General features: G+C 39.2%; 2 protein-coding genes across 2 annotated transcripts; both read left to right on the top strand.

Moving 5' to 3' along the window:
- The first annotated feature begins 1,272 nt into the window (after positions 1-1,272).
- Positions 1,273-9,389, top strand: LOC143877313 (ATP-dependent zinc metalloprotease FTSH 2, chloroplastic). The gene is made up of 5 exons (XM_077379309.1): positions 1,273-1,467; positions 3,876-5,129; positions 5,245-5,558; positions 8,235-8,475; positions 8,823-9,389. The coding sequence occupies exons 2-5, from the start codon at positions 3,951-3,953 to the stop codon at positions 9,153-9,155; spliced, it is 2,067 nt and encodes a 688-aa protein (XP_077235424.1). The 5' UTR covers positions 1,273-1,467; positions 3,876-3,950; the 3' UTR covers positions 9,156-9,389.
- Positions 9,390-11,892: 2,503 nt separating this feature from the next.
- Positions 11,893-14,986, top strand: LOC143877312 (F-box protein At5g51370-like). The gene is made up of 2 exons (XM_077379307.1): positions 11,893-13,269; positions 14,058-14,986. Exons 1-2 carry the CDS (start codon positions 12,083-12,085, stop codon positions 14,323-14,325), a joined length of 1,455 nt encoding a protein of 484 aa, XP_077235422.1. The 5' UTR covers positions 11,893-12,082; the 3' UTR covers positions 14,326-14,986.
- The last annotated feature ends 4,729 nt before the right edge of the window (positions 14,987-19,715 follow it).

The following is a 19,715-nucleotide window of genomic DNA, read 5'->3' as shown; positions in this document are numbered from 1 at the left end:
ATTTATGTACAACCCGGTGTTTTTTATTAGCATCATATGAGGATCCAAAAAATTTCTTGATATTTTTAAGAAACTACAACAAAGTTCGTATAACTGATGAAAATAATATTTACGTCCTACAAAATGAAAACAAACTATGGCTAGATGCCTAGATCCATCTGAGTTGAACATATGACTTAAGCCACCTAAACTTTATTTTCTTCTATCATTAAAAAAATTAATTAATTTCTTCTTTTAGCACAGAGCAATAAGGGTCTGACACTGAAAGTGAAACTTTTCACTTGTATACTATAGACATGAAATTCCAAACCATTAAAGATACTTTTAGAATAGTCATGATTTTCCATGGTTTTCTTCCAAAGATGATAGCAAACCATTTGACTTAAATTAAATAAGTTAGTGATATTGAGGAGATTAACAAGGGTTCTCATTTGCTTAACATGATCATATATATAACAGAGAGGCTTGATATCAAAAAAGGATTTCAAACCATAAGAGGGTGTTTAAACCGTAGTATTTGTCTTAAATTTGAAATTTTAGTGGGGAAACATCTTTATTCTTTCCTTCACATCCCAAAAGTAATACTCTCAAAGTTTTTAAGTCTCATATCTTATATTATCCTAAAACATAAAATGTTAACCACTCTTCGCTGCGAATCTATTCGATAAGATAGAAATGTACGTGGCATTATTTTATAAGAGGAATTAGAGCTCAGCAGATCGGAGGGTCAGGATCAGCCTATGGAGAACATTTTCAAGGCACAACCTTTTTACTCCAGGGCCCAACAAATGAACGGTTTAGATCACCCAAACAATGTGGGCGCCACTGTTTTTGTTGGGCTACATGGGCTACAATGTACATAGGTTGTGCCCGAAATATATTGGAGGGTTAGGATCATTATATGGAGATGACGTTTGAACCATGGCCTATCTTGGGCGACCAACAGATGAATGGCTTAGATCATCCAAATATGTGGGCCCTTACTTATACTTTCCTTGGAGAAATACCCTCAGGCATCCCATAATTTCTCTAGTTCTTATATTTTTCGCAGAGTATGACAGAACTGGCCTTATCTTATCTTCTCCATTGGACCCCTGCCGTAAATCACAGAAAATCGATTTCTGCCAAATACAATGGCCTTTTCGTCAGAATACAGAATACAGAATACAGAAAATCTCAACCGTCAATTTTCATCCAAATAATCTGGACCGTCTGTAACAATTCTTATCTGGCCTTAAACATCGTCCTCTTATCAACACGGCGAGGCAGGAAGCCACGTTTACCTTTGAAGGTCGTGGTTCAAATTTAGCCATTTTCCCGTTTTCATTTCCCACAAAGAAAACAGGAGATATTTTTTCCCGATTGACGTGGAGAAATAAAAATCATTCCCCATTTCAACTTGCGAGAGACGTAAAAGGAACCCTGCCCTCGAACTCCTTTCCCAACTAAAATCCTCTCTTTTAACAGGTATGTTGCTTGAATCTCTGATCCGAAAAAAGTTAGATTTTTTCTTCAGAGTCTCAACAATGGAAAGATTTCCTGTTCTTTTTGTTTTTGTTTTTTTTGTTTATCATTTTAATGGAGTGGCTCTGTTAATTGACTATATATTAGGGTTTCTCATCTTGAATTGTTATTGTTACTGAAATTGAATTATCCACTTGCAGTTGTGCTTCGTGATTTTTGTTTTTCTATTTTTTTATATTTTGATTCTCTTTTAAGTTGCTTGTTAGATTTCTGTGAGATTTTAGGATTCGATTGAAAACGTTTGAATGAAGAACAGTAAATCTGCTTAGATTCGCCTCATAATTCAACTTTTGACTCATTTTTTATGCAAATTGTATGGTAAATCAAGAAACAATCCATGATGTTATAGTTATGATAAAATTATACTCGTGTTTAATCAGTCTGATTATTAACTTTTTTTAATCCAATGTATGACTTGGACGAGAGCTCAGCCAAGGTATGGGGAGTTGACTCAGGCGAGTCTATGTTCATTTGGGGTGTTTTTAAGCAGTGATTTTATGTGTATGATGACTACCTGTTGGAGCATCACATATATTTTTTTCAGGAGATTTTTTTTATCAATTTGCTCTTGTTTCTCCATTTAGTGCAAGTCTGATCCATAGGCAAACAAATTCTAGTGGTGATGGGCGCACAGAGTGACTATGCTTGAGTTATTTTTCTGCCGTGATTGGCTTCTTGAGGCTCTCTCTTTTGTAGTGCTTCTTTCTTTTAGTAGGGTTTCTGTAATATTTCACTTAGGCTCTGTTTGGATGCTTAAGCATTCTTTGGGCAAGTAAAGTCCATGGAGAGGGGCAGGATTTTAAAACCCTGGTAAAGCCAAGTCCAAGTAAAGCCCCGGTGTTTATGCAAAGTTAACCTGGAAAGGTAGAAGGAGAGGGAGAGATAGATAGATAGAGAGAGGATGATTAACTATGAAATTTCTTCCTTTTTGGGTTATTTCACATGGAAAGATATTTACGTGATGGCACATCACCAGACATGCAATTGTTACACCTGTTTCTTGTCTTGTAGTTTTTAGGGATTTGGATGCTACACTGGCTTCCGAGCACTATAAAGTTGAAGAAAAGTGCTTTTTTTGTTTGCTTGGAAATTGTCCGAGGATGCCTTGCATGTGGCATCCAAACAGAGCTTTACAGCTTGAACTGAACATAACCTTTCTCCTGTTTCTGGCCCCTGTACTCCAGCTGGACTTTTCTATTTTTCTATATTAGCTCGGAATGGAAAGAATAGATTTTATAAGAAAAACTGCTTTCAACTGGTCCGGAGCCTCTATTCAGCCACTTGTTAGAAAGAAGTCCAGCTTGATTGGCAGGCTGAATCAACAGGAAGGAAAGATTGTAGTTTATTCGATTTCTTCATTTGGTAAGGAGTGGTCGGTGATGTGATTGGAATTCGTCTTTTCTTTGTTCGTATCACTGAGACACCAGCTATAGCTGAAACCCTTGAATCTCGAGCTGCTTGGCGTTTCAACACAGTTCCAACAATGCACTTCTCATAAAGAAAGATGTTGAGTCCTTAGAGCTGTCCTATTTCAATACGTGTGTTGTAACTAATATGAGATGACAGATAGTCCTTGCTATCAAACCATAGGATACCGATATGGGCTTCGGGTTCTGAGTATATACAATTATTCATCGTCTTGTGTTTCTCTTCCATACTAGGAAAGCATTGTCTCTTCATAGTGAAAAATATACACCTAATTTTCACAAGCTTGTTGTCTAATCCTGCATTTTCTTTGAAAGTTTATGTTTTGCAAATATCAACACCCTACATTTGGCGGAATGGTGTTTCTTTCTATTTGGTCCTGCTAAGTCTGTAGACTTGTTACTGTTGCCAGGAATGACTATTTCAGCAGCTTTAGCTCACAAAATATGACCTTCAGAGCATTTCTCTCATGGTGGCATTTTTGCTGCTTTTTTCCTTCTTCTTTTTTTATGTTATTTATATTTGTCTTGGTTTGGTACTCAATTTTACTTCAGTAAAGAACTTTCATTTCCTTGAATTTTAGATGTCCAGACTCCTGATGGACATGTTTGTAGTTATGACCATTTTTAATGAACATCTTTTTGAAATCACAAACTTGTCTACTTTGTATGTGCAAGAGATCTTATTTTCAGTAAATCTAATTCCACAGCTCTTGAGTTAAAGTTATGTTGTCAGTCGGTTGAATCAGCGACTTAAAACTAAATTATTTGTGTTTCTTTTGTAATTGTTTCTATTTTTTATGCTCTTTTGAATTTCCATGATGTTTGTTTAAATTCTTTTTAATGAAATTCAAGCAGCCCTAGTTCCTGTTGGTTTTGTTCATATTTTAGTCGGATATTCACTTCTGCTTCTTTTCCATTTTCCAGTCTTGTCTTCCTCATCCGTGGGTTTCCTTGTCCTTTAGCATTCTCATCCGCGGGTTTCCTTGTCCTTTAGTATAGATGGCAACCTCTTCAGCATGCCTTGTTGCAAACGGGTTAACACCTTCCAGTAGCAAACTAAGTTTGAGCAAAGAAATTTATGGTAGGCACCTAGTTCCTACCTCAAGCTTGCCTCCATTGGGCATAGTTTCTAGACTAGCCTCCGCAAAAGCATCTTTGGACCAGAGACAACATGAAAGAAGAAGAGGATTTCTAAAGCTGTTGGCTGGAAATGTTGGGCTTGGTTTAATGGGTGCTGGGAAAGCTTATGCTGATGATCAAGGTGTATCATCTTCAAGAATGTCATATTCAAGGTTTTTGGAGTATCTGGACAAGGATAGGGTGACTAAAGTGGATCTGTTCGAGAATGGTACCATAGCGATTGTCGAGGCTATTTCTCCCGAGTTGGGTAATCGAGTGCAACGTGTACGCGTGCAACTCCCAGGGCTCAGTCAGGAGCTCCTCCAGAAATTTAGAGAGAAGAACATCGACTTTGCTGCACATAATGCTCAGGAAGACTCGGGGTCTCTTTTGTTCAACTTGATTGGGAACTTGGCTTTCCCTCTACTCCTGGTTGGAGGTTTGTTTCTTCTCTCGAGGCGGTCATCTGGAGGAATTGGTGGGCCTGGAGGTCCTGGATTTCCCCTTGCTTTTGGCCAATCCAAAGCCAAGTTCCAAATGGAACCAAACACCGGTGTGACATTTGATGATGTTGCTGGAGTAGATGAAGCAAAGCAGGATTTCATGGAAGTAGTGGAGTTTCTAAAGAAGCCCGAGAGGTTTACTGCGATTGGTGCAAGAATTCCCAAAGGCGTTCTTCTTATAGGTCCCCCGGGTACTGGAAAGACGCTCCTTGCCAAGGCAATTGCTGGTGAGGCAGGTGTTCCTTTTTTCTCTATTTCGGGGTCTGAGTTTGTAGAAATGTTTGTTGGTGTTGGTGCTTCGCGGGTTCGTGATCTTTTCAAGAAGGCTAAGGAGAATGCTCCATGCATTGTATTTGTTGATGAAATTGATGCTGTTGGTAGGCAAAGAGGAACAGGAATAGGTGGGGGGAATGATGAAAGAGAACAGACTCTTAATCAGCTTTTGACTGAAATGGATGGTTTTGAAGGCAACACCGGTATCATTGTAATTGCTGCCACTAACCGTGCGGACATCCTCGATTCTGCTTTACTCAGGCCTGGGCGTTTTGACAGACAGGTTAATATGACTTTACTTATTTTGGATTTTCTTTGCAAAGTTTGCTTTCATGGGGTTTTTTATTTAGATTTCTTGTGCTTAAATAGTGCTTAATATCTGTTAAATTCTGGTGCAGGTGACTGTTGATGTTCCAGATGTACGTGGACGAACAGAGATATTAAAAGTGCATGGTGGGAATAAGAAATTTGACGGCGACGTTTCTCTTGAGGTGATAGCCATGAGAACACCTGGTTTTAGTGGAGCAGATCTTGCAAACCTTTTAAATGAAGCAGCTATATTGGCTGGTCGTCGTGGGAGATCTGCGATCTCATCAAAGGAGATTGATGATTCCATTGATAGAATTGTCGCTGGAATGGAGGGAACAGTTATGACGGATGGGAAAAGCAAAAGCCTTGTGGCATACCATGAAGTTGGGCATGCAATCTGTGGGTAAGAAGGCAATTGATTTTCCATATTATGCGACTTCTTGATTGAATCTCTGGTTAATTTTATATTCTCTGATCAAGATGTTACTCTATTGAGTTTGATAAGAGTGACAGACGTCTATTGAGTTTGATAAGAGTGACAGACATCATCCAAGTTAACTTGGAAGAAAATAAATCCACCGTACATGTGGCACTAGTAATTGGTGATTAGGACCACTGATTTAATGAGCCACCATCATGAGATTTGTAGGTCCAAGTCACATGCCTGTCAGTGATATCGTTGGAAAGATCAAGGCTACTAACAATTTATGGTTGAATTTGTTTTTGGGCAAACTCTAAGATGAGTAGATGACCTTTTTTCTCACCCTTTATATTAAGATTATAGGATCATCTCATGGCAGTGGGACCGCAGTGGATTGGATTCATGGTGGCCAATTAGATCTGCACTAACGCGCAACGGCTTTCTCTAATGGCTTGAAAACTTTGCTTGTTCAAGTTCAGCCACCATGTGACTTGGCCCATGACCATCCAAATTAAAATGGACAGTCCTTGCTCCATAAATCTTTTTTATTTTATCCATTAGCCTGGTAATTATATTTTTGTCTTTAATTTCATGTCTGGGAACATCATATGGTAAGTTCACCGTTTGTTTCCTTCACCTGGATGCTGTTGCAAAATGTTACTCTTCTCATGCCAGATTCAACCCTGCTAAGGTCTTCAACTTCTCTCCTATGCCCAAATTTGGAGAGGTGGCATTTGTCCTCATCTTTGTTATCTAAGGAACTGAGAGAAAATAGCCTCCTTTGTCTGGTTCTTAATCAATTACGTCCTCCCTTATTTTGGCATTTAGGTTCCTCTCACCCATCTTGCTCCATTTTCAATGCTTTCTAAGATTAAACCCATATCCTTCCTAAGTCCCTCTATTATCTCTCTTCCTACAAAAGAGCATATTGAAGTGACCGAATCAAACTGATGATACTTCCAAAGAAAACTCAAGGTAGCAAAAGTTCTTCATAGCAATAATACTCAGTCGTAGTTGTGGTCGTCTTATGAAGAAGTTATTGATTCCGTTTCAGCGAAAATTTTCATTCTGTTTTTGAAAACAAAAGAACACTGAGTGAAACATTCATCCCAAAAATCTAGTCGGTTTCTTTCTGATCTGGTCCAATCTGGTCTATTTCAAGATTTGATTTTTTACAGTAATTTTTTTGTTTTTTCCTTTTTAGTGACAATTTTGTGTTTGTTTGAAGGGCATTTCATGTCTTGCAATCCTCTCAAACGAATGGGAGGGGTTTTGGTATGTATAAGGTCGCAATGACTTTGATAAGCCGAGAAGGGTGACTTTGATCAACCAAGGTCAGATTCTTGGTACATGACTCAAATGTCGGAGAAAGCAACTGTCTAAGATCTCAAGTCTGATACAGATGAGAGAACCAAGTAACATGATAGGATGAGGAACCTTAGGTTTTCAAAAAAGTAAAAGCTCTCATTTTTTGGTGGATGTAAAAAAAAATTTAACCCTCGATAAATGAAAACTCTCTTTTCTTGAATCCTTGATTACCTTGCTGTTAAGGAATGAAAGATATCTTTCTTATATCCTTGATAATGTATCCCTAATATTATGTAAAAGTTCTTGCAAGCTTGTGCGCACGTGTGTGTGTGTGTGTGTGTGTGTTTGTGTGTGTGTGTGTGTGTGTGTGTGAGAGAGAGAGAGAGAGGGAGAGAGAGAGAGAGAGGGAGAGAGAGAGAGAGAGCACCCTCAGAATTCATGGGGCTTCTATTATACTTTATTTCTCATTGTAATGTACAACACTACAACCCTTATCATATCTTTATATAAAGATCTAAGTTACATAATCACAAGACTGCCATTAATGAAAAAATTCCATAATATACTTGTGTATACACCATACTGAAAACATTGACTTCCGTTTCTAACAACTTCGTTCTAGAATCGATCCTACCATGTTTTCCGTTTTTGTTTCTTCGCTTCTCATTATGCGTCTACGTAGCACAGAATCAAAACTGCTTGTTTAGTCCCTTATTTATTCTTGTGGAGGATTTTGTTATGTTTTCTTTTGTTTCTGAAAATTTTCTTGTTTTGTTCTTACAAATTGGTTTTCTGGTTGAACCCTCGTTTCATTCTTGTTATCAATCCATGCAATAGTTTCGCATCATTTTTCATCCATTTTCACTATCCCAACCTAATGGAAAATACACCTGCACTCTTGTTTTCATGATGGTGGCTCCCATTCTCATTATCTTACACTAATCTAGTTAACTGCTGCAACCGTTACCATTCCCAAAAAGTTGTCAAAAAACAATCAGATCAAGTTTTTAATATCGTGTAGTGCCATTATCAAAACAAGGGAGCTCAGATATCATCTGCATCACATTTCTGAGTTTCTTTAATGTGGACATTACTTATGAATAAAAGGTTCTCTTAGCTTAAGTCATTGACTCCAATGTAAGAGCCAGTTGGCTTCTACAGAGATTAACCATGTTGGAAGCTGCATTGAATTTCATTTGGCTCCTTTTACTTCATGAATGAGAAATCTGTACTTAATGAAAGAGAACTCGTCTATTAGTAAATCTGGCTGTTTGTTGTTTGTATTTGTGGTTCTTGCCCAGATTCACATGATATGTGTCGGAAAGCTAATTTTACATCTCTTTTATGTAGAACTTTGACTCCTGGACATGATGCAGTTCAAAAGGTCACACTAGTCCCCCGTGGACAAGCACGCGGACTTACTTGGTTCATTCCTGGTGACGATCCAACATTGATCTCAAAGCAGCAACTATTTGCGAGAGTTGTCGGTGGGCTTGGTGGCAGAGCTGCTGAGGAAGTCATCTTTGGCGAACCCGAGGTGACAACTGGTGCGGCTGGTGACTTGCAGCAAATTACTAGTTTGGCCAGACAGGTTAGCTAACCTTCACCATGCATTCAAAATTTTCTTCCACTCCAAATTATCAACCAAACAATCTTTTGAAAGATAAAAGAATAAAAAACTTGCAATGTTATTCATTGTCTGTTCTAACCAATTGGATAAACAACTGGATCAATGTTGGGAAAATTAATAACTGAGACTATAATTATTGAGTACTCTTTTTGAGATACAATGTCACCTTTATTTTTCTTCGAGTGAACCTGACCATCTGAAGATATCTTTACAGGTGTACTATCATATTGTCCAAACTTATTTAGAATAGTCTCAACAGTCAACCAATTGTTTTCATCAAATTAAAATAGTGGTGTATTTAATTTCAGATGGTGACCACATTCGGAATGTCGGAGATTGGCCCATGGTCACTCATGGATTCATCGACACAAAGTGATGTAATAATGAGAATGATGGCGAGAAATTCCATGTCAGAGAAGCTGGCAGAAGACATTGATGCCGCTGTGAAGCAGATTTCAGACCGTGCGTATGAAATCGCTCTGAGCCATATTCGAAACAACCGTGAAGCCATTGACAAGATCGTGGAAGTACTTCTCGAGAAGGAAACAATTGTGGGCGATGAGTTCCGAGCCATTCTTTCTGAGTTTGTGGAAATTCCTGTTGAAAACAGGGCTGCTCCTGCGACACCTGTTGCTGTCTAAATAACTCAAACCCATACAACAGCCCTGTTATTGAAAATCCCTCAGTTGCCCTGTTTATACTTCCTACGAGGCATTTATGTCCATTTGCTAATTTTATCCTACATATGTATAATCTGTATAATTTTTTGCAGGTTTTGTTTGAATGTAACTGAACCAAAAGCTGTTTATGTAAACTCAAAACCTTTTGCGTCCTGGTGCAGTTTTTAAATTGAGGACATAAGCCGTATTGTTCTATTTTGTGGTTGATGAGGTTGATTCTAGATTCTTCTGTATTATCATTGAACTTATGTAGCTAGTGGATTCTTTTATATTCTCATTACTAACCTCAATATCACTCATGCAGTAAATTATATATCTTTGTATCTCAAGATATGCCCATTTATTTTCTTGAGAGCTGATTTCTGCTCTCAACTTGTTTGTTGAAAGTACAATTCCTAGCAAGCTATGAACAGGCAAACAGGGCACTGTTCTGGTTTTACACTTTTATGTTTAGCTGTTAATGGCTGTTACAGTTTCAACAGCAAAAAACAAAAAACTCTACTATAAGCCAATCAGAAAGTGTGCAATGAGGAATGCTATCATCAAAACAATGGAGGGAGGTATCATTGCCCTTCATTTATTATACCAGAGATGATAAATACGGCCCTTTGTTTCCTAGGAACACCATCAATAATGGTTGTATGACTAGGGAAAATGCTAATAAGAAAGTCACTTTTACGCTCATTCCAAAAAGACACTTATTGGGCCCCACTTCCGCCTTGTTAAAGAGATTGAATCCGTTTACCTGACCTGCAACCATAACAGACGCCAGCCAAATGGAGTTGAAATCACCTTGATTGGATGATGCTAGGCTCTCAATCGATCAAGCGCCTACAAACTGTTGATTTTTTTTAGTCCTTTAGACCATGTTTGGCAACCCCGAATTTTTTTTTCCATGGAAAGTTGTACCCATTTAAGAGGTGATGATTAGGTGAACCTTCTATACTTTTTTGTGGCTAATGTATTCCCAAAGAAATGCATGAACATTACAAGTGTTTGTTTGTGAAGGGCTGAGATTTTTATCACTGAAAAATATGTGTTTTTAATTCCAGCCTTCACAAAAAAGTGAGAGGCTGATCTATGGGGTGACGCAACTGGTCGTGTCCGAGGAGAAACAAACTCACCAAACAGAGACTCTCTGATGATTTGTTGGTCAAATTGGCACCACAAGTCCAGCCAAAATCCTGTTGAAAGCACCTTCATCGCATTATCTTATGTAATTGATTCATTCTCTGTTTGGATGCCAGAATTATTTTAGTTCTTGGGACTTTTGGTGAGGAAAAAAACTCCCTGGAAGTATCCCAGTAAAATAAAAATCTCATGTTTGGTTGACCGGACTATGGTGGGAAAAAAAATCCCTGTAAAATAAAAATCCCATGCTTTTTTTGGTTGCTTGAACTGCTGGGAAGAAAAAAAGTTCTTCTTTTGGTTATTTTGGTTCCTCGGATTTTGCGCAGGATTATTTTGGTTCCTGGGATTTTTTTTTTCCAGCTTTGGGTTTCGTGCGGGGTTATTTTGGTTTGTGGGATTCTTTCTTGCCCACTATATAACTAGCAACCGAACGTGGGTTTCTTCCGAAAATTCCACAAAAGTCCCAAGAACCAAAAAAATTCTGACATCCAAACGGAGCAGGGTTCTGCTAACAAAAGATAAACAGTTGATTTTCGTTGTTCTTTTATCTTATGCATGAGATGATTCCATGTCAAAGACTACAAGATCAACAGTTGTGATTGATCAAATGGAATTGATCGTCAATTTCATCCGCAAGTAGTGTCTGCCTAGTTGTTTTCTTACAAATATTTTGTTTGGAATGACTAAAATACCCTTGTTTATAAAAAAAATCTCTGTTCGACATTTTGGTTTTGAAATATAGGTGGGCAGTCGGGTGTCTTCACGTTGGGGTTTCTAAATTTAAAATGGCATAACTAACGGCTATCAAGTGGGACCACATCATATCCGTTAAGTGTCTGGACATTTTTGTCAATATTAGAAAAAAGTGAAAGCAGGACCCACATTTCTTTGAATATAATTGCAAAAGGACAAATTCCTCCTTTGACAAAGCAGTCATTTTAGAAACTTATAATCCGCATAATTTGCTCATAAACTACATGCAAGTACAATACGTATATAAAATAAATCTCTCTTAGAATTCGATTCTACCAATCAACCTGGGTCCCACTATGGACACGTGTGAAATCTCGACCGTGGATCTTGTTGATTAACAGTCGAAATGATGCAAGAAAAAAAAAAGGGTCATTGGTTGGACAATTAGAATCATTGATCAAGGCCATCTTTAATCTAAGATGTTATCCATCAATTGAACGGCCTAGATCAATAGGAATTGCAACAATACTGAGTCTAGATAGATAGGCGACACAGTTCGGACCTAGAGAATGGGCCCTAGTGTAAGAATCACATCTGTCGTTCGATTGGAAATTCCTATGATGGGGGCCACTTAATGACAGGTCATGATCTCATTCATGTATACATTTACACTACCACCTAACAGCAGTAAAGTAAGTAAGTTGTTATCGGACGCAATTTAATAAGACAAATGTATGTGTCCATAGATTCTGCCGAGACTTTTCAAATACGTACCTTTCAAAGATGTAGTGGCATTTTCGTGATATTGTTGAAAAAACAAGTCTAGTTTTAGAAAAAATTCGAACTAGGAGAAACACACATCCAGATGAAAAACAACCAAGCGAATAAATAAAAGATAAAAAAGGAAAGGAAGAAGAAAGAGCCCACATCAGAAATCAAATCCGTTTTTGAAGAAGAAGAGAGAGAAAGGGCGAAAATCAAAGGCGATGCAGCAAAACTGTAGTAGAAGCAGAAGCAAAAACAAACTCAGATCTTTCTGAAATTTCCATTTTCAGAAACCCTAGATGCCATTTTCACGAGAGAAAAAACCCAAACCCTTGAAGAAACCCTTGAGCTGGCCTGACCTTTGGTTCAAAGACAAATCTCTCAAGCATGTGGTTTTCAAGATGCAGCTCGATTCCCTCACAGAAAAGAAAAAGGAGGAAGAAGAATATAGACATGGAGATCAGAAAACCCTGACCCTAGATTCCTCTCACGGTACTGACCTCACCTCTTTGCTCTCAGATCAGCTCCTTCTCAGAATCCTCTCAAACCTTCCTGAATCTCAACGAAACCCTAATTCCCTCGTTTGTAAGCGCTGGTTTACCCTCCATGGCCGCCTTCAAAAATCAATCAAGCTCCTTGACTGGAATTTTCTCGAATCAGGTGGCCTTGTTTCTCGTTTCCCCAATCTCACAGACGTAGATATTGTCTCTGCCTGTATTGGATCCCCAAAAAATTCAGGGATTTTGCTCACTCATAGCTTCATTTCCATCCATCTAGACTCACATTTCTCAGACGGAAAGTTCATTCGTGAGGAGCAGTTATTACCCTCAGATGTGATTGATCAAGGGCTGAGAATCCTCGCTCGCGGATGCCCTAATCTCCGAAAGCTCGTTCTGATTGCTGCCACGGATACTGGACTCGCGAGCGTGGCTGTAGAATGCCCTACTCTGCAGGAATTGGAGCTTCATCGGTGTTCGGATCTCTCGTTAAGGTCAATCTCTGCTTGCCCTAATTTGCAGATCTTGAGATTGATTGGGTTTGTTGAGGGGTTTTATGACTCTGTGATTTCGGATATTGGGCTAACAATATTAGCGCACGGGTGTAAGCGGTTGGTTAAGTTGGATTTGAGTGGGTGTGAAGGGAGTTATGATGGGATTAGCGCGATTGGAAAATGCTGCCCTATGTTGGAGGAGCTCACGCTTTGTGATCATAGAATGGATGGTGGGTGGATTGCTGCATTGTCATTTTGTAGTAATTTGAAGGCGCTGAGGCTTCAGGGGTGTAAGAGGATTGATCCGGACCCTGGACCGGCTGAGTATTTGGGTTCGTGCCCGATGCTGGAACGGTTGCAGTTGCAACGGTGCCATCTGCGAGATAAAGAGAGTATGAATGCGTTGTTTATGGTCTGCAAAGCTGTCAAGGAGATTGTTTTTCAGGATTGCTGGGGATTGGGCAATGATATGTTTGGCAGTATCAGTATTTGCAGGTATTTGGCTTTGTCTTCACTTTCATCTTCCTTGATTGCTCATTACTGCTTCGAAACTTTATTAGAGAAGTATAAATAACTTGAATGTGGTGGGTTTTTACTTTTCATTTCCCAGTAACATAGGATTTTAATGTGTTTAACTATGAATCCAATAAAAGGCCTAATGGATGTTGGATTTGCAATAAGATTTATTTCTTGCGTTATTCTGCCACTGCTTTACATTTAAGTTTTTGTATAAGTTACTACAATAAAAAAAGATGGATTATCTGGGTTAAGTTCTCATGGGACTGCAAACTCCTTGTTACTAAAGGACAGTTGCTCTTTTATAGGACTACCTAAAGATGGGAATGCTAAATTATTCATCTAACTGACTGTATGACTAAGAAGAGATGGAGAAGGAAGCATGGAAATAAGCAATAAGGCGTTGAATGGAACTAAATGCATAGATGTAGTCCGCATAGTTCAGCTGTTCTATTATCCCGGTGTTTTAAACTTCCACAACTCGACAGCTGTAAATTTTATTGAAGTATATGGCAGCAAATTGCAAGGCTGCCTGTTTCTTAGTTAATCATCAATATTGCATTTTCTGAATGGAATGTTGGTCATAAGTTTTCTTATTTAATCAATATTCAATTTGGTTAGATATCTTATGTTTCCACATGCAGACAGAGGTTTCACAATAACTGATTTCTCAGATGGAAAGGAGTAACTTGATGGAATTTGATTATTTAGTATGCAGCATTTATGAATTCAGACATTGCTTTAATGGGTCATTAATTTCTTCACAGGAGGGTAAAGTTTCTATACTTGGAAGGATGCTCCTTATTGACGACAGAAGGTCTGGAGTCTGTAATTCTTTCTTGGAAGGAGCTTCAAAGGCTCAGAGTAGTCGCATGTAACAATATAAGGGACAGTGAAGTCACCCCTGCCCTTGCAAGTGTGTTTTCTGTTCTTAAAGAGTTCCAATGGAGACCAGATTCCAAGTCTGTTCTTGTGTCAAGTCTTGCAGGAACCGGAATGAGAATTAAAGGTGGAAGGTTTTTCAAGAAGGCATGAGGCCTGAATGCTTATTACCTGATGCTGAGAAATGCAGCTTCTTTATTTATGCTTACTCAGAGAAAATGAATCATATGACAACTCCAAAAGGTCTTTTAGTGATACGGCTGTTCCTACACACTGTCGTTGCTTACTCATCTATTTTAGATGGTCAACATATGTGACTTCACAGAGGATGACTTTCCTTTTGTTGCTTACATTAGGCCAGCTGAAGGGAGCTTACTCATTTTAAACATCCATTCCTTCTTCAACCTTGTTATTGTTGTTGGAGTAACACGTTCCACAAAATTTCACTTTGCCATCTCAAGATTCAACGTTGATGCTTTTACGCTAGCTCTATCGGTCTTATACTTTGTTTACTAGTTAACAAGGTTAGGAATGCTAATCCCATTTTTATTGGGTAGATGAATCAAGATGCTGCGTAGCTTCATGAAGTTGTTGTTGTAGTCAGACCTTTGTATATCACATTTCGTAGTTCATTTATCTTTTTTGAAATGGATCGTAGTTCATTTATCACAATTGATATATTCATAAATCCTGGATGTATAACGTGCCAAATGTGCATTGATAAAAATTTCCTTTTTTTTGAGCCGTGGCATCCATTCAGAACATTTGTGCATTGTATCATAATGAATAATTTCTAAGTGTTTTGTTCAAAGCCTTCAAGTTCTACTGGATGGCGATGCATCATCTGTTGGTAATTTTTTTCTTTTTTTACGTCAGTTTTTAGCTGTACTGATATCCAGGCACTCCAAACCGTTCTTCAGATTTGGATGTTTCGGTTGATTTCTGACACGATGCACCAAAGTTTGGCTAAGATTTACGGTGTACCTTTGTGACATGTGAAAAAGGTAAGTCTTGTTCCCTTGCAGCAAGGCATGCTTGTTTCATTACTACGAATTTCTTTGGAAGTCTGGAGGCGATGATCTGGTTGTTAATAATTAAATTTCAAATATTAATGGAGCTGTTAAATTTTCTTTTATCCTTATCTTTTGGTCAACAACAATGGCCAGCTTCTGATAAAAACATATAGGAACAAATACACTGGAGCCCTGTGAAACCAAAGTCAGGGTAAACTATTACCTATACACAATAATATTTCATGTTCGAGATCGAGGCACACCGATCAGGTGAGCCTGTCCTATTTCACTCCTATCTTGCTGCCATTACCCTTTTATCAGCCTCCACTTACCCTCATACCCTTTTATTCATCATATCCTATCCTAGTTCGGTGATTTTGGCCCCTAGTGTTTATCATTTTTCTTAATTCAGATTGTAGACATACTTTGAGACCTTACTGCCTTTATCTATAGATCTACCTTCATTTGATGCGAGATTATTGGTGCATATTTTGTTTGGAATGAATTAATATTGTCCATGAATTTATCTTTACATATGTGAAAACCTTAGCTAACAATTGGAGGCGAGGTCAGCCACCCTTGGAGCTTTGTTGATGCCATAGAGGAGATCGAGGAGAGATTGGAGGGTCATAGTACTAGGATGTATCATGTGTGGTTGACTGCCAACTCATAGGTAGATGCTCTAGCTCGGTCTGAGGTGTCTAGGGGGTCGATTATCCTGATAGATCCCCATGCTGAGGTGGTGCCATCCTAGCTGATGTGAGGATCAGATTCCTAGTGCGTGCCGTCTTCTTTTTGGTTTTGTACTAGTGCTGCTGATATAGCTCCTGGTTGTATTACTATTCTTCCCCTTTTCTCCGTATACCTTTCTTTTAACTTGTACTTGACCACCCCTGTCATTGGGTTCTGTCCATACATTAATAAAATTTACCACCATTAAAAAAGCCTAGCAAACAATTTCTAGACACTTTGTTTCAGCTGATTTGGATTGATAGTGCTGATTCTAATTGATAGTCTAGAAACTTTATGCACCTAAAATTTCTATAAACAACTCGCAAACCCTATTTTTGCACCAACGAGTGAGATTTTTCGTTTGTTCTTGGTCTATCCAGAGCGGGTTGTGTTCTTCTTGGTCATATAGCTGATCACTTTTGAGTCTTGGGTCTTCGTTCCTTGGTCTTCTGGAGGTCGAGCCCTTTGGGACCTAATTTTCGCTGCTACGCTTTGGCTGGTGTGGAAAGAAATGAATACGATTCTTTAAAGAGGTATCTAGATGCGTGCGCAACATTCAAAGACCAATCTTCGTTGTTGTTATCCAGCAGGCTACACACCTTCCCTTTTTTGGGGTATTCTGGTCAGTGGTCACTTCTTTCCACAGAGCTTGCGAGGAGATTTAGATGAGCAGATGATGGAAACATCGGAGAAATGGGTGTAAATGTGTGTTCTGGAGGGTCAAGAAAGTCTACAGGAGAAAGGTGTGGTTGCGGGATGCGTGGATGAGGCCCCAATTCTCAGTTAGCCCCCATCCTTATAAGCAAGGAAGAGTACATGCCTTTAGCCTTTAGGTTGGGAATACATGAATTGCGTACCTGAATGAGGTGATAGAGAAGCATATTTTGGTAATCAGCGGAGTGCTGGACCTATCTTTCTGTGGACTAAAACATGACTTGAGAAGGGTTTTTCTTAAAGGAGAATAGAGGGTTAAATAGATGATTGATCCTTTGGAGGAAGGAAGGCCAATCAGAGAGTTCCAGGAAATTGTTCATGGATATGACGTGGCTCTAATCCTCACAGCCTACAATGGGGCTATGTCAAGTTGGCCCATGGGAGGGGCCTAGGCAAACATGGAGGAAACATGCCTCCAGGGGGGAATCTTCAAGTAGTGGCTTTACCATAAGGGTTTTCAGCTGGAATATCCAAGGACTATGATCCCTTGGAAAAAGGGCCCACAATCACATTAAGCAGCTATTGAAGAAGGCCAAACCTATTATAGTAGGTATCCAGGAAACTTAGACGGAAAACTTGAATAGATCTGTGCTTAGAGCGATGAGGTGGCAGAGGAAGCAGCCAGAGGCTTCCAATTGGTTTGTGATAGTTCGACTTCTCTTGAGGATGAGCATAGAGAGAGGTTTTTTATCCCAATTGTTGTAAGAGATATTGTAGATAAATTGAGTAGGACCTTCACTGTAGTTTGTGGGCCAAACCAGGTGGCGGAGCGCCCTAGTTTCTGGGAAAATCTTGCTGGCATTAAAGACAAGTGGACCAACATGTGGTGTATTTAAGGAGATTTTGTTGTGACCAAATATATTAAGGGGATGATGCATTAGGAGTTCTACTAGTATGGTGGCCTTTTCTGACCTCATCAATAGACATGAGCTCTTGGATCTCCCCTTGAGTGGAGCCCAGTTCACTCGGGCTAGAAACTAGAGTAATGGTTGGTTAGATAGGTTCTTGATTTGCCCCTGATGGAGCTCTCTTAATCCTAACTCATTCCAAAGCGCGCTGGCCATGACTGTTTCAAGTCCTTGCCTGATCCTGTTGGACCATTGTTTTGGAACCTTGGAGGTCATTCCCCTTTCGCTTTGGGTTAGCCTTGTTGGAAGTTCTTAGGATGAAAGTAATGATAGAGGGATGGTGGAAGGGGGTCGCAGTCTCGGGAGTGACTTATGTGGTCTTTGGGAAGAAGCTTTGTTATGTGAACAACAAATTGAAGAGGTGGTACTAGGCTAGGTTCCGCTATTTGGTCAGTAGAAAACCTAGCTTGCATCTCCGTATTCAAGAGATTGATAACAAGGAACAAGCTGCATTGTCAAGGGATGAGAAAGGGCTGGAAAAAGGAGATCCTAAAGGAGTGCAACAGGATGATGTCATAGAAATATACTGGAGACAGGTCCAGGTCTAGATTGCTAAAAGAAGGAGATAAAAATACTATTTATTTTCATGGGATTGCTGGCGCCGAGAGGAGGAAATTGAACCATGTCGCTTTAGATAAAGGGCTATAGGTGTGAAGATAAAGAGGCTATTATGAAGGACATAGTGGACTTCAATATGTCGTTATATTCTGTTGAGGAAGGGTGTCAGCCCAAGCCAGATGGTATTGATTTTAATCAGTTGTAGGATTTTCTTAAAGAAGCCGTTAAAAGAAGAGATCAGATCTAGTTTGTTTTCATTGAGTGGAGATCGCGCCCTGGGGCCCGGATGACTTTTGCCTTTTTTCCAACAGTGTTGGGAGGCGATGCAAATGGAAATTCTCGATTTTTTTAAGGCTTTTCATGAGAATCTTGAGCCGGACAAGAGTACTGGGCACCACTTTCGCTGTCCTGATCCCTAAAGTTGATGGGGTTGATAAAATTTTGGACTTTCGGCCTTTCAGTTTGGTGGGTGCACTTACAAGGTATTACATGGGCTAAGGTCTTAGCTAACATGTTGAAAAAGGTGATACATAAAATTAATGTTTCAAAACATGGATGCGGGTCAAAATGTTGACAAAGCAAATTCTTTTAAAATCTTCCATCTGTACCCTTCTGAAACTGCAGATAAAACTGGTTCTCCTAACAAATACCTCTGAAACTGCGGATAAACTGGTTCTCCTAAAAATACCAAACTTGCACTCTGAAGCTCTAAAACTTTGGATCTAACATAAAACTCTAAGAAAATATAGCAAGGCTCGAATATCCAGACAGGAAAACCTAAGCGAAAGTTAGAGTCGGCCTAAGCGAAAGTCAAAGTCTCTCAAGCCATGATTGTTGAAAATTGAGTACTTCTGGATATAGACAGGTAACTCACAATGCTATTTGAACGTTAGCTATCTTGGATGATCGTCAAGAATATTTACCATCAAACAACCTACAACCCAGTTTTTGAAAATCTATATTAACAACTAAAACCTCCAGACTAATTAAGAAAAAACTACCACCATCAGGCAAAAAACTAAGGAAGGAGTAAACCCTAAACAAGAGACTGAGGATTCTCAACCCTAAACAAGAGTCAACCCTCATCTACTCCTTCCTTACGCTTTTTTATCCTTACATAGATGAGGAAAGGGCCTGTGCAGGAATTTTTTAAGATACGAGCATTTCTTTCATTCCAAATGACCCAAATAGTAGCCCAACAATGCCCCCCTCCAAAGGAATGTCAGTCAAAAAACTTAACAGCTTGAGGAAAGAATACCCAGGAAACCCCAATCCTCCCAAGAATGTGATTCCAGACTTCTCTAGCTACCCTGCAGTGTAAGAAAATATGGTCCACGGATTCTCCAGCCTATATATAGAACGCACAATGGTTAGCAGTTAAGCCTTTTCGATTGCGAACATGGTCTTTGCCCAGTCACAATTTCATAGCACCGGAGAATACCTCTTAAGTTCATGACTTTGTCCGCGTCTGCCTTACTGAAAATAAGAGTATCATCAGCGAACTGAAGGTCAGTAATTTCCAACCCCAGAGACCCTACATTGAAGCCTTCAATCAGCCATCGCCTCCTTCCTTTATCAAGCATACAATTGAGGGTTTCAGCTATAATTGAGAACAGAA

Source organism: Tasmannia lanceolata, unplaced genomic scaffold (genome assembly GCF_043159265.1).
Source record: "Tasmannia lanceolata isolate RefF3 unplaced genomic scaffold, GAP_Taslan_0.1 ptg000005l, whole genome shotgun sequence".
Classification (NCBI taxonomy): domain Eukaryota; kingdom Viridiplantae; phylum Streptophyta; class Magnoliopsida; order Canellales; family Winteraceae; genus Tasmannia; species Tasmannia lanceolata.
This window is presented reverse-complemented; position numbering and strand designations above follow the sequence as displayed.

What these genes read in the sequence shown, in the direction of transcription:
- LOC143877312 (XM_077379307.1), top strand. Translation starts at nt 12,083, where the DNA reads ATGCCATTTTCACGAGAGAAAAAACCCAAACCCTTGAAGAAACCCTTG. An exon ending in GGCAGTATCAGTATTTGCAG is followed by an intron (nt 13,270 to 14,057) that starts GTATTTGGCTTT and finishes ATTTCTTCACAG; the next exon opens with GAGGGTAAAGTTTCTATACT.
- LOC143877313 (XM_077379309.1), top strand. Translation starts at nt 3,951, where the DNA reads ATGGCAACCTCTTCAGCATGCCTTGTTGCAAACGGGTTAACACCTTCC. An exon ending in GTTGGGCATGCAATCTGTGG is followed by an intron (nt 5,559 to 8,234) that starts GTAAGAAGGCAA and finishes TCTTTTATGTAG; the next exon opens with AACTTTGACTCCTGGACATG. An exon ending in TTACTAGTTTGGCCAGACAG is followed by an intron (nt 8,476 to 8,822) that starts GTTAGCTAACCT and finishes ATTTAATTTCAG; the next exon opens with ATGGTGACCACATTCGGAAT.